The 13,701-nt window shown below is 34.9% G+C and overlaps 1 protein-coding gene across 3 annotated transcripts in view; it reads left to right on the top strand.

Annotated features, from left to right (window-relative positions):
• BBS9 (Bardet-Biedl syndrome 9) overlaps positions 1-13,701 on the top strand; it is a 285,582-nt gene that overhangs the window by 26,620 nt on the left and 245,261 nt on the right. For all 3 annotated transcript variants that reach the window (XM_032707850.1, XM_032707763.1, XM_032707681.1), the window contains exons 6-9: positions 2,721-2,895; positions 6,998-7,082; positions 8,815-8,998; positions 10,123-10,252. In XM_032707850.1, the coding sequence (XP_032563741.1) occupies positions 2,721-2,895; positions 6,998-7,082; positions 8,815-8,998; positions 10,123-10,252 (574 nt within the window). The remainder of the gene's footprint in view (positions 1-2,720; positions 2,896-6,997; positions 7,083-8,814; positions 8,999-10,122; positions 10,253-13,701) is intronic.

The following is a 13,701-nucleotide window of genomic DNA, read 5'->3' as shown; positions in this document are numbered from 1 at the left end:
CTTAAAAAAAAACAAAGTAAAAGTGTTCTACTCTGCCTTCTAAAAAAACCTTCAAGATGATCTGTAATCAATTTGTCTTCAGGTTTCAGGTATCAGGGAGTTCCATTGAAGTTAGACACTGAAAGCTAAGGCTCTGGAAATAGGGCAGACAGCTGCAGATTTTTTCTGTGGCACGCTGCTGGTGGTAGGAGAATTCACAGTGTGGAAGGGGATTTGAAGATTCTCTATACCCAGACTTCAATGTTGTATTCTTGATAAAGGTGTAAAATAGAAGTGGAGCCGAACAGTTAGATAATGTGAAGTCTTAAGAGGGTTTTCAGTATGCCTTTGAATGCTGAATGTGAACAGATGTGACTTTGAGGTAATAGATGTAGAATAATTGTGGTCACATAGACACCTGGATTATGAAGCACTGTTTTGTTGCAAGCCAAATAAAAATCCCACTAGTTATTTGTAGTAGTCAATAGCTATACTTTAAAGTAACTATGCCTAAGAGACTGTGGTGGCAACCAGTGGGCTAACACCTTTTACTGGTTATCAGTGTTTGTACAAGTTTATCAGAAAACTTTTATTGGGTAATCATAATTTTATACAGCTGGCGAACTCATATTTTTTCTAGACTGTATCAGCAGTGTGAGAATAATGTCAGCAACTGTTGGGAAGTGGAAGCTGGGTGTCATTAATGTTAATAGCATACCCATGCAAAAGTTCTCAAGTTTCTCTGATGGTTTCTACTTGTTGCTGATCCAGGAGCATGTGATAGGACTAAATCCTGTGAAATTTCACAGCTTAGAGGAACAGATATCTGCAAGAGGTGCCTTGGAGTGGAACAGAGATGAAAGATAGAATGCCATCTTTGAATGCTGGAATTGAATGATTCTTCTCTTGACATGATCTAGTCCACTCCCTTCCCAAGCAGATTCACCTAAAAGTTGCCCAGGATTGTGTTCCACTGTATTATCAGCATGTCTGTGGGAGGACAGTCTACAACCTTTCTGGACTATGGGTTCCAGTGTTTGATGACCTTCACAGTAAAAAAAAAATAAAAAAAAAATTAGATTTTTATGTTCAGATAGAATTTCATGTGATACAGTTTGTTACTGATGACTTAGTCCTGTAACTGGGTGTCACAGAGAAGAGTCTGCCTCCCTCTTGTCTTTTCACTAGAGACTGAAAGATTCAACTTTGCCTCAACCAGATTAACAACATGAATTGTATTTCCAAATGTTCTTCTTATCAAATGGTTAATATTTGTGACAGAGTTTAAAATACATATGGTGAGTTATATGCAGAATCCGGAAAGGAGGGGAGATCTAAATTTTTAGAAAATGGTAAAATCTGAGAAAGGGGTGAGGGAGGAGGGCAAGTGGAAAGGACCCAGGTGCTTCACTTTCTTTTTTTTTCTCTTCTTACCCTCAGCTAAATTTTTATTGTGTATTTTAATCACATGGACAAGTAACATGATGTACTTCTGGCCTTTTACACTGCTATTTATTTTTAAGTAGTTAAACTTTCTGTGGAGAATCACAGTGGAGATGAACAATGTTTTGCACTGTACATTTGTTGCTTTTTCAGGTATTGAATGTCTTTTTCACCTTTGTTAACTTTATGTAACTTTAAGAATGAAGTTTTAGTCTATTTTTTTGTTTGTTTTTGGCTTCATCTTCTTCTGTTAGGAAACACTAATTAAAAGAGGGTGGAACTTAGTGAACAGACAATTTTTTGGGGTCATCCATGCATAAAGAGTCATTCCTGAGACACAACAGAGTATTTTAATTGAGGTGAATAGACATTTTGAATTACAAGTATTTCACGTAGCATTTGCAAGATAAGTGCTTATCTCTGAATTCAGTAGAGACACATCTATCACCTTCAGGAATTGTTAATCTTAATGATATAGCTCTCTTTAAATGCATAAAAAATATTATTTGTTTGAATTGTTACCCTGCATATGAAGTGCAAACTGCGTAATCAGCTTCTGATCTCAGAATTTTTCCCAATGAGACTTTGAATTTAGATTGGTGTACTTGAGGCATGACAAGCCATGTCTTAAGTCATGTCTTGAGGCTGCTGAATAATGGATGAGGCTCGAAGTCATTTACTCCAAGCTGAATTTTTTTTATTTCATATTTTTTAGTCTTACTGGTAATACAGAGTAGACCTGGTTTGTATTTTCTTTCCTTGAAGACAGAAAATGTGAATGTAAAATGTGGAAAACATTAACGTTGTATTATTTTCCCAACAATACATATTTGTAGGACTTTCTGTTATATTGCTTCAGTAGACTTGGAAGAATAGAATAGGTTATTTTTAAACCACAGTTGTTATGACTACTTGTAAGGTATGGAAGCATTTAACAACCAGAATAATTTGGTGTTTTGGAAATATTGAAACATTTCTTTAAACTGAAATTTTTATAGTTATATCCTTAGGAATTTGGTTTGAAATAAAATATCTTATTTTTTTTCCCCCCTTCTAATATATTCTGAATGTTATTCCCCTCAAAATCTAGTTTGTTTATTTTAGAAAGTAAGCTTTTATTGAGGTTGGAATATTCAGTATTCTTCCTCATAGTAAACACTCCCTTAAATGAAAATGAATCTTATTTTTGGTAGGATTACTTATGCGTACAATTTTAATTTACTTGCAGTTTTAGGATTAAAACTAAATAAATAACTGCTTATTTTTCTTTGTGTATTTCTTTCTGTTGCTTTCCTTAGGTCGAGATTTGATATGCATACAGTCCATGGACGGGATGCTTATGTTGTTTGAACAGGAAAGCTATGCTTTTGGCCGCTTTTTACCCGGTTTTCTTCTGCCTGGTCCCTTGACTTACAGCTCTCGCACAGATTCTTTCATTACAGTGTCTTCATGTCAACAGGTTGAGAGTTACAAGTATGTGTTTATGTTCAGTAATTATAGTGTGTTTTGGTGCTGTCATTTAGTAATGATAGGTTAACACATTGAAAGTAACCGTATTTAATTTTTAATGCCTCTACTTGAGTATCCAAAAGCAGGTGATAGGTAGTTGCAGGAAAGGCATTATATGTTGTTGAGTGATTACTGTCTCTGTACGGTCATAGAGGAAAACATACTGTGAGTCTCGAGGACTTTATGGTCCTATTTTATTTGTATATATGTGAAGTCTACCTGCTTATCAAGGCACATCATGTTTCTCCCAAGAGCCAGGTTTCTCCCTGCTTCAGTTCAGTCTAACCTATGTTTTCAGTGTTGGAAAATGGATGAAAATGTTGTGAGCTATTTTAGTTTGTGACCATATTACGTTTATTATTTAGAAAAATAGAACACAATGTAGAGGAAAGACTGCGCAAGACATTTCCACTTCCTCCAAGCACAGGGGCTATGTATTGCAAGGCCAATCAGATAAAAATGTAGTAGAGAGAGAAAAAGAAAAAAGAAATTAGAAAGATTTTGAAAGACAGACAAGGAGGGATTTGTGTTCACTATGGAGAAGCTTTCTAACTGAACCACCATGCTGGGAGTTTGTCAGGCATTCATCTTTAGATGAATCAGATGGATGCTTGAGGAATGGGACATTGTGGTGGATTTCTGTTACAAAACCTTTTTTAAATAAGAAGTTTTTTTAAACAAGAAGTCTCCCAGTTGCAGGCCCATGTTCTCACAGAGGACTAATGCCTGCTGGGAGGGCAACATAATGGACTTCAACAATGTGGAAGGTTTTGGAGGTGCATTAGGGAGAACTCCTTTGATTGAGGTGCTAGACAGCCTGGCTTAGGAAGACACTTTGCTGAATACACAACTCAGAAGGAAATGTTTGGAGAAGTAATAGTCAGCATCTGCTGTTGAGTGTTGCAGATACTGGCTGCAGTGACCATGAGCTGATCCTAAGAAAAATGAGGAAGATAAACAGTGAACTAAAGACTGTAGATTTCAAGAGAACAGTTGGGTTTGTTCAAGGAAGTGGTGGGCAGGATCCTGTGAGACGCTGCCCTGAAGGGCAGAAAGGCTCAGGAGAGCTGCTGCATCATGGAAAGATCAAGAACAATCCATTTTGAGAAACTGATGTTTAAGCAAATAAGTAGCAGAAGGCAGATTGACTGGACAGGTAGGTCCTGACTGAGTTCAGATGGAAAAAAGGGAATGTATGACATGGAAGTTAATACTGACTACTTGGGAGGAATATGAAATATAATTTCTCCATTAAAACTGACCAAGTCTGCTGTTAGAGTTTTTGAATCTCTGTGCCTAGCAGGCTAGCAGTAAACTGGGGTGGGGTGGTGTTTAGAACAGAGTTACTACCTGTGATGACAAAACCCCACACCTACTAAAATGGATGAAAAAGTGGCAGAGCTGTCAGGCTTACAGAGCAGTAGCTGTTCACAGTTCTAACTAGCAGCTAAAGATGAGTGCTGATGATACTGGAGTCAATATATCTCTAACATCTTCATCCTGGACAGTAGGACAAAATGCCTGTCCTGAAATTCAAAGACAATGCCAAGTTGTAGGAAGTGACTAATATAAAAAGGATAGGGCTGTCATTCAGAGGAATCTCATCAAGCTGGAGGAATGGGCTGACAAGTACCTTAAGGATTTTTTTCAGATCTATTCATATATATTAAAGAAAATAAGGATGCCAATTTTTATAGACTGTGCCGTGGGAATCTAATCCAGGGAACGTTAGTCCAACACGACGCTTTCTCACACTTACCAGTTCTGTCACCTGAATTTCTCAAGCAATACTCTTGTCATTATGCTGCTTAAGCTTGATCAGTTGACAGATTATAGATATTGTATATTGTTTTCTTATCACAGGACAAGATGTATGTATTGCAAGTAAACGTAGTTTCATATAAAATTCATATTTTTCCTAAAAATTAGAATAAAAATTCTAATAATTTCTTATAATAAAATTAGAATAGAATCTATTAATGTTGTCAATTAATAAAGAAACAGTTTTTCCTTTAAAGTGAACATCTTATACACTTTTGTTATGTTCAGATTCTTTACCTTTACAATAAATGTGACTAAAATTTTTCATCAGTCTGTTAGAAATTCACAAGTGTGCTGTCCTTCCTGTAGGAACATGTAGTTTTAAAGGAATTCTTCACTTGCTTATTGGTCTTTAATGCCAGGTGTTAAGACACTGTGGTACTAATCTCTAGTGTGTGTCTGAACTATTAGGACATTAGAACAGAGTTAAGTAATCCTTCTGAAGTGAAAAAATAGATATGCTAAGGAAAGAAGAGGTTATTTTTATGGTAGTGAATGAAAAATACAGCAGTTCTGTCCAGTGTTTTTAGCAGAACAATTTACCAAACTTCAAATTATCCATCTTGTTATGGCTGTTGATTCTGAATTCTTTCAATATCTAAAAGAAAAATGCCTCTTATTTAAATGATTATGTACTTGATGTGATAGCTGAATTAAAAGTTTGTGTTGGTCATCTGTGGCTTGAATTTTTTTGTCATGAAAGAGTATATGCAGGCAGCTGGGACTTGAACATCAATATATATTGCTGTTCAGTGGAGCTTGGTTTGAAAATTCTCTATTAGTCCCTAATTAGTTAATAAAGTGATAATGTGCTTTTCAAGACTATCAATAAACATATGGTGAAAAGAGAAAATTTTATTAGGTCAGAATCTGCAACTTCTCTTATAAATGTGTTAAACTGAAAAAGGAAAGTAGATTTGCTCATACAGAGGACAGTTAAAGACATCATAATTGTACTAAAAGCAGCTTATTTAGTATTATTAACTAGATCATAACAGTTACCTTAAGCAATTGTATCTCTTACTACTAGTACATAGTTTACTTCTGTAAGTAAAATAATTTTAGAAACTAAAATCTTTCAGTAGCAAGCACAGAATCACAGAATACTTAGGATTGGAATGGACCTCTAGAGATCATCTAGTCCAACCCCCTTGCCAAGCTAGGGTCACCTCAAGCAGGTGACACAGGAATGTCTCCAGGTGGGATTTGAATGTCTGCAGAGAGGGAGACTCCACGACCTCCCTGGGCTGTTCTTCCTCATGCTGAGGTGAAATTTCTTGTTTTAATTTATGTCCATTGCTCCTTGTCCTGTCACTACACCACAATACATGCATCTGAAATGTGAGGAATATTGGTGTCATCATTTTAAATCTATAGCTTTGACAGTAAACAAAAATACATTCTGTTATTTTAGACTTGAATTGTAGCAGTCAGAATTGTGTTGGTTTAAGCTTAGGAGCTGATGGCACTCCATGAATTCCAGAATTGAATGCTGTCTTTTGGATAAGTTTATGTTGGGTCTTTTTCTGTTATTTATTTCACTTTTGTAGAAAACTTCAGTATTTTACAGGTTACCTAATGTGCATAGGTGTAAAGAGGACAGATATATGTCCTCAACTTTTATGGCCATTGATACCTTTTGTTCAAATGTCTTTATTGCCAATTTTTCTTAGTATGGTTGGTTGTCAGTTAAAGCAATAAAACCCCCACAAACCTTCCAGGTTTTGCTAGGTGTGCCACTTACTGATGCCTGTTTACTGTAGTCTGTTGGATTGGAACTACTTAGTTTACTTAATGAATGTGCTTGAGGGTTTCATTATTAGGTATAGCAGATTCTATTTCTGGGCAGTTTAGGAGGATTTTTAAAAGCTTAATAAGAGGAAAAAATTTTTCTTTTCAATTTCACAAATTGAAAATAAGTTGGTTTCTTTCATCTGTCTTCGTGATCTAGGTTTCTATCCTCTAATATATTTAGCAATGGAATTTATTTTAACACTACATAAAATCTGAATTTTTGTTTTAATTTCTACCTTTACATTTAGCTGTTATCCTATAGTGATATTAATCTTAATATCTTTGCTTATGCTAGATTATGTTGCAGTAGGCTTTCTAACAATCCTTTTAGTCGGTGCTTTTTCTGTGAGAGTATACTCATGATAATTATATTTTGTTTTTTACTTAATGTAAGGCTATTAACTACAAAAATATCTTTTACTTTTTTACCTTTTTAAACTTCCTATAACAGATACCAAGTGCTGGCATTTGCGACAGATGCTGATGAAAGACAAGAAACAGAACAGCAAAAACTTAGCTCTGGAAAAAGACTTGTGGTAAAACCTGTTTATTTTACATGACCTGTATGAACACTGCATACATGTTAAAAAGACGGATGCTAGGTAACGGAGTGGAAACATTGTCTGCTGACAAAGGACCTGGTCCAATTGCTGTTAAAGGCAATGGAAACACTCCAGTGTATTTCTATTAAGGTTTCTTTAGCCCTCAGTTGTTTAAGGTTGGGCCTTAAAGCTAGCTGTTTTTCTACAGAGAAAAGGAAGAGAGAACTGTGTATTGGAAATAACTATTTCTAAGGCCATCTTTGTAATACAGAACCTACACTGTAGTAAATTAGATAAATAGGTACACCTGAATTATTGCTCATGTTTTTAACAGAAGTCTAATTGTGACTTTCTGTTTGACTTAGAAAACTAATGTCATTCTGCTTGGGGAATCCTTTGTACTTAGAGAAAACTCAGCGGTGAAATGTTTCCATAAATAATTGGTATCCTGGACTCTTCTTGGCAAAAACCTGTGGATTCAATGGTCTTCTGGAGGTTCCTGTGACTGTTTTAATTGTCTCTATGAATAAGCTGTTTAATATTTGAGCTGCCTTCTATTAAGAGGAAGAGAATTTAATTCACTGTGGTCCTGCAGTAGAGTGGCTTGTCTGCTAAATATACTGCATATGTAAAATGCTAGATTCAGTGTATTTCAGGTATGGCAGTAAAATGTTGGGAGAGCATCTTCCTTCCAGTGGCTAGAAGTAGAATTTTTTCAAACTATAAGTCAGTCTGAATCCTACATCTTGAATTGGGAGAAGATGTAGTTTTTAAATAAGAAATTTGGAATCATCAGATATGCTGCAAATGAAACAATTTTTAAAATTTAAAACATAAAGCACAGATGGAGACAAATGTAATAAGCCTGGCTTTTTTCACTTTAACTTTTAAGATGGCACTTCCAATTTCATATATCAGATATGTCAGTATGTTTGCTGACACATTCTATGCTCTTTAAGCAAAATGATTGATGCTGTTCATATAGGAAGTGCTGACAGTTGAACTTTGATATATTTTTACTTCAGAAATTCTAAATTTCTGTTTAACTGGCTTGGCAGAAGTCAAAAGCATTTTTTTGCATGTGTGTTTAGTTGAAATTTCCAGAGGAGCTGAAGAAACAAACCAATGAAATGTGTCAATAAGCAGTAATATTTTTAAAAACATAAAGATAAAGGAGACAGGATTTATAAGTAGTTGCTTATTATATCAATGTGTGTAGTTGGAGAAGTAAACAAGCTATGACACACACAAGCATTCTTCAGATTGAAGAGTGGTCATGAGTGACAGCAAGTTTGGCTTACATATCAAAAGCTTTTGTCTGTTTTTCCATTTACATATATTGGTAGAATAAGTTGTCACCCTTTGCTCTCTAACCTTGTCTTTAATATCCAAGGACATGTACAGAGGCAGATTTAATACTTAAAATATAAAGCATTTCCATTTTGAATGGGATGTGTATTTTAAAATTTAAATGTACTTAAGTGAACTGCGTAGTCATCAATTCATAGCTATTTTAAAATGAAGATGTTTTTGCTGCTTTACTCACATTAAGGAAAGCTACCAACTTCCTTCAGAATAAGAGGATAACTCTCATTCAAAAAAAGATCTTGATTTTACTTTTCTATGTTAATGATATGTAATTTGATTAGTTCTGAGCCTTCTCAAAGTATTGTCTTTAATATGCAGCTGTCAATTGATTTCTGGAGCATGTTTTTTTCTTTTGAAGGTGGATTGGGTTCTAAACATCGGAGAGCAAGCCCTGGATATATGCGTTGTCTCATTTAATCAGGGAGTTTCTTCTGTTTTTGTGCTTGGTGAGAGAAACTTCTTTTGCCTTAAGGATAATGGGCAAATACGATTTATGAAAAAGCTTGATTACAGTCCGAGTTGCTTCATTCCTTATTGTTCAGGTTTGTAAAAGGAAAATTCAATTTAACTTTAGCTTGATTACTTTTACAACTAAGAGTCGTGTTTGTTTTTTTTTTCACTTTTCCCACTGAATAAATATGTTTTTCTGAATAAGCAGGTTGGATGGGGCTTTGAGCAAGCTGGTCTAGTGGAAGGTGTCCCTGCCCATGGCAGGGGGAGATGGGACTATATTGTCTTTAAGGTCCATTTCAACCCAAGCCATTCTGTGATTCTGTGGTTCTATGATTTGTAGAAAGTATGTGAATTGGAGCTCTCTTCTTGAATGAGCCAAGTTTATTTTCAAATGTTACTTAGTGTAAGGTATCATAACTTTTAGAATCTAAATATTTTCTCATTACCAAATTGAGGTACTTGTTTAGTGTCCAGGCTACCAAAGCAACAAACATGGAACAATGAGAGATTTTGGAAGAATAAACTACTGTTTGAGGATCTTCTGTTTGAGGAACTTGTGATATTTATGGATAGTTTAAAAAAAAAATCAAATAAAGTTTACTGTTATTATATTGTGTGGAAACAACTTGGTTAGAACTCCAGACTCTTAATACCTACTCTCTTTCAATGTTTCAAAAAATACCTGATAAATTTTTGACACCGTGTCTTATTTTGAAGTTAGTCTTTACATATTTGATCTTGACAATCCTCACATTTTATACTTTCTGATTTAAATTATACTATAATTAAACCCTGTAAATGCATACGCATTCAATTGGTATTCACAAGTTAATAAATGAATGAAGAATACAAGTAGCAGATATTTAACCAATGTGTTATTTTGTCACATCTGTCTTGGCACGCCAACATAACCATTATGAATCTTTCTTTGTCATATTTAAAATGACCAAACATGGCTGGCTAGAACCTTAGAAAGTTGTGGTATGTGTTGTGTAATATGCAGTTGAAATTGGTATCCATAAATACTCACATATGTCATACATTGTCAATGTAACTTTCATAACTTTTGACACTTTAATTATATTAAATTAATTTATAACACATAATGGCTTAAAAAGAAAAGAAAAAATAGTATAATGTTGTAAGCCTATGTGAAAAATAGTGGCTTTTGAAAAGTCTTTCATCCTAAAATTGCTTTTATATCTTTTAACAGTGCAAGAAGGAACAATAAACACTTTAATTGGAAATCACAATAAGATGTTGAATGTTTATCAAGATGTTACACTGAAATGGGCCACTCAACTTCCCCACATTCCTGTATCAGTAAGAGTAGCGAATTTTCAGTAAGTAACTTGTTAAAGTTTACTTTTTTTTAGAATAATCTCCAGTTATGAAATTTACTTCTAGATCCTAACAAACAGTTCTGAGGTATATAACAAATAAGGTGACTTGTAAAAAGAAAATGCAAAGTGTTTTTTCTTTGTTTTGTAAAATGTTCATTTTGTTAATGGATGTACTGTTAATTCTACAACAATACTAGAATTGCTGTACTGTGCTTTAGGTTTTCTGTTTTCCTTGAGTGAAAATAGAAGCTGGAGTACCGTAGCTCCAGTGCAGTAACTTCTTTTTTGAAAGGATGAAAAGTGAGGCTGTGCAATCTGGTAAGATCCTTCCTTGAGATAGGAAAATAAGGAATCTCACTGAAAATCTGTTCTTCATTGAGGATTTAAGAGCATATGCATTCCGGAGATGATTTGTTGGAACAGATTATTAAACTCCAGTGTTAAACTGTGGAAATCAAGGAACTGCTTCAATTGCTGAGGACTGCACTGCAACAGACCAAAACTTTTTGTAATCGATGCATAAGACAGATCAGGGAAAAACTGGTTGGGTGGGTAATTGAGTGAAGAGAAGTTAAGACATGTTGATAACTTTTACTGTGACTGTCACTGAAATAAACAGACCACAGAAAGGCTCACTGTTTTTACAGTCCAGTTTTGCCTGTTCTGGGTGCCCCCAGAGCTGGGGTGGGTGCTGGTTGCCCAGTGCCTATGACCACAGGTGATGCAGTAGGAGAATCCTTGTCAGGTAGATTACTTTTGATCCCCAACAGGCTTGTGGCTGCTGTCCCAACATACAATGGATTGCTAAACACTTGATAAGTCATGCATTTTACCTCTTAACAAATCTGACTAGCTTTACTGACTTGTACAGAGTAATCTAAGGGATGTTTGTGTTTTGTTTGTTACTAATGGTTACCTAATGTTTTTAAAAATTATTTATTATTTATTTTTTTTAGACTCTCTAGAGAGAGTTGGGCTGGCTTTCATCCAACAGGTCTTACAACTGAAATATAATGAACAGTCTTGGTGGGCCAGTTAGTATAACAGTCCCTTATATAATACTTAGTTAATTGTACAGCGTATGACAGTACAGCTTTTGAAGTTTGGAAAAATATTTGTGTTAGAAAAAATTTGAAAAAAGCATTGGTTTTTACAACAGCAGATTGTAGTAACATTTGTATATACAATTATTTGTGTGGAAACTCATTATATTGAACCATCTGTTTCAATAATGCCTCTGAGAAGTTTATGCAGATTCTACCTGTTCCCTGGTAATTTTAAGACTCAGCAGTTTGATCTCAGGGAGAAATTTGAGAGCCTTAAATCTGTCCCAGCTCAATTTGCTAGTTAGGTTTAGAATTCCTACAGTCCTACTAATACCAGGGTGTGGTTTGGGGTTGTGTTCTTTAGCAGGTAGAGAGACAGCAATCTAATTACTCAAACCTCTTTATACAGGTAAAAATGAGGGAACATCTCCTTGCCTACACCCAGTGGCTTGAAAGGCAGGGAGAGGTCCAGGGCATATGTGTTTCTGAGCTATGCTTCTGTCTGTCAGTAGGAAAATATCCAGTATGCTTGTGCTTCATTCTGGCATTAAAAATAAAGAGCAAAAACTGTAGTAAAGCTTATAGAGATAGTAATTTGGCTTAAACTGAGCATATGTCTTTGGATTTTTTTTTTAAATAATTTGAAAGGGAATTTTTTGTGAGTTAATGTGATAATGATTTTCTAGTACTCCACTCAAGAGAGACCTCAGTCTCAGTTGGGGCCTCTGGGCACTACTGTAAGATAAATAATATTAAGTACTTTAATAAGCATAGAGTTGTTAATCCTACACTGCTGAGGGATTGAAGGGCTTTAAATATAGTGTTATGTCAATTAATTACTTTCTTCCCTTTTATTACAATAATACTTACAAAGTAAATGAAGCATTCTGAAAGTAGTTATCTCTACAGATCATACCTGTTCATCTGTATTATCTCCGTGGCATAATGTCTGTTACTTCTAATATATGACTCTGGCTTGCTGGATAAGGATAGCATTATTAGAAGCTATTTTATATAAATCCCTTGGGGCAGGGGTAGTAATTGTGTCACAAAAGCAGTCATATACATTATCCTATAATCGTGGTTGTCTACTTCTAAGATCAACTGGAAGGTGCTTTAGAGAATTCCTGCTAAGCAACTTGTAATTCTAATGTGTGCCCCTCCTTATTCTTTATTAATTGATTTTTCCTCTAAAAATAATGTGAAATATAGTATTCCCCTATTGCAATGCCAGTATGTAAATAAGGATAATAATATACTACAGCATTTGGTATTAAATTCCAGTATAAACTGCTTGATTTCCATCACTTCAGAAACATTCAAGGAAAAATAGAATCAAAGAGAAGTGGTTACTTACAACATTTTTAGTAAGGTGCCAATGAACCATAAAAATTATGTATTTTTAAGCTGTTGAACTACACTTTTTTGCCTTCTGTGAAAACCTGAATGTTCTCTGTCAGGAAATTGAAAATTTCATATAAAAATTTGTGATCAGAAACTTGAACTATAGGCAAAAATTTGTTTGTTTTATTCTGGGTTTTACCTGAATATCTCTTTAATTAATCACTGAACTGGAAGTTTAGTTCTAACTGTTGTTATAGAGATTTGTCCCTTATTTTGTTGGAAGTTTATGTTCTGGTTCTGTTAATGTGTATTAGTTATTCTTTCTGACATACTTTTAATGTCAGGGGGACTCCTACGTGCCTAACACTGCCTGTATTGCTTCGGAAGTACAACCACATGCACTGACAATTTCAGTTAATTTAAACTGCTTAGGTCTATGTCTCAGCACAAATTTATCTTCCCATGGATAAGCTTGCTTAAACAGTTGTATTTTTGCATGTCCTACCTTGTTATCCTTCAAGTTATGGCTGTGAGAAAGCATTCTCTCTGAAGCTGAAACTCTTGAAGAAAATGGTTTAGATGTTCTGCCTGAGTTGATTAAAAAACCCCAAACAACTCCTCCGCCCAAATCCTTTCTAGAATGGTTTGAGTAGAAACAGTCCATACACTGCAGTTGGAACAGCTGAAATCTGGAAAGTTACACAAAGGAATTACAAGAATTCCTACTCTGCTCAACATTTCAGTGTTAAAATGGTAGTCGTGAGCATCAGTATTTGCTTGGTATCCATGATAATTGCATAAATATCTTCTTAGTGTTGACTTCAAAGTCCATTTCCTTTTTTCTTGCCTTTTAGTTTTCATTTTTCTGTTTCATCAAAGACCTCTTTTCTAAGACCTTCTTTATACCTCCACATCTCCTTTGCAAAGGAAGTTTCATGAGCGGTATCTCTTATGCTTATAGGTTATAAATTCTGTGAATTTGTCACTGATGCTTCTTGAGATGTGACAGATTTCTCTCTGACTCCCTCCCTCCCTCCCTTCCTCATAATTCAGGTAATT

Source organism: Chiroxiphia lanceolata, chromosome 1 (genome assembly GCF_009829145.1).
Source record: "Chiroxiphia lanceolata isolate bChiLan1 chromosome 1, bChiLan1.pri, whole genome shotgun sequence".
NCBI lineage: Eukaryota > Metazoa > Chordata > Aves > Passeriformes > Pipridae > Chiroxiphia > Chiroxiphia lanceolata.
Note: the sequence above shows the minus strand (reverse complement) of the source record. Positions and strands in the feature narration are given on the sequence as shown.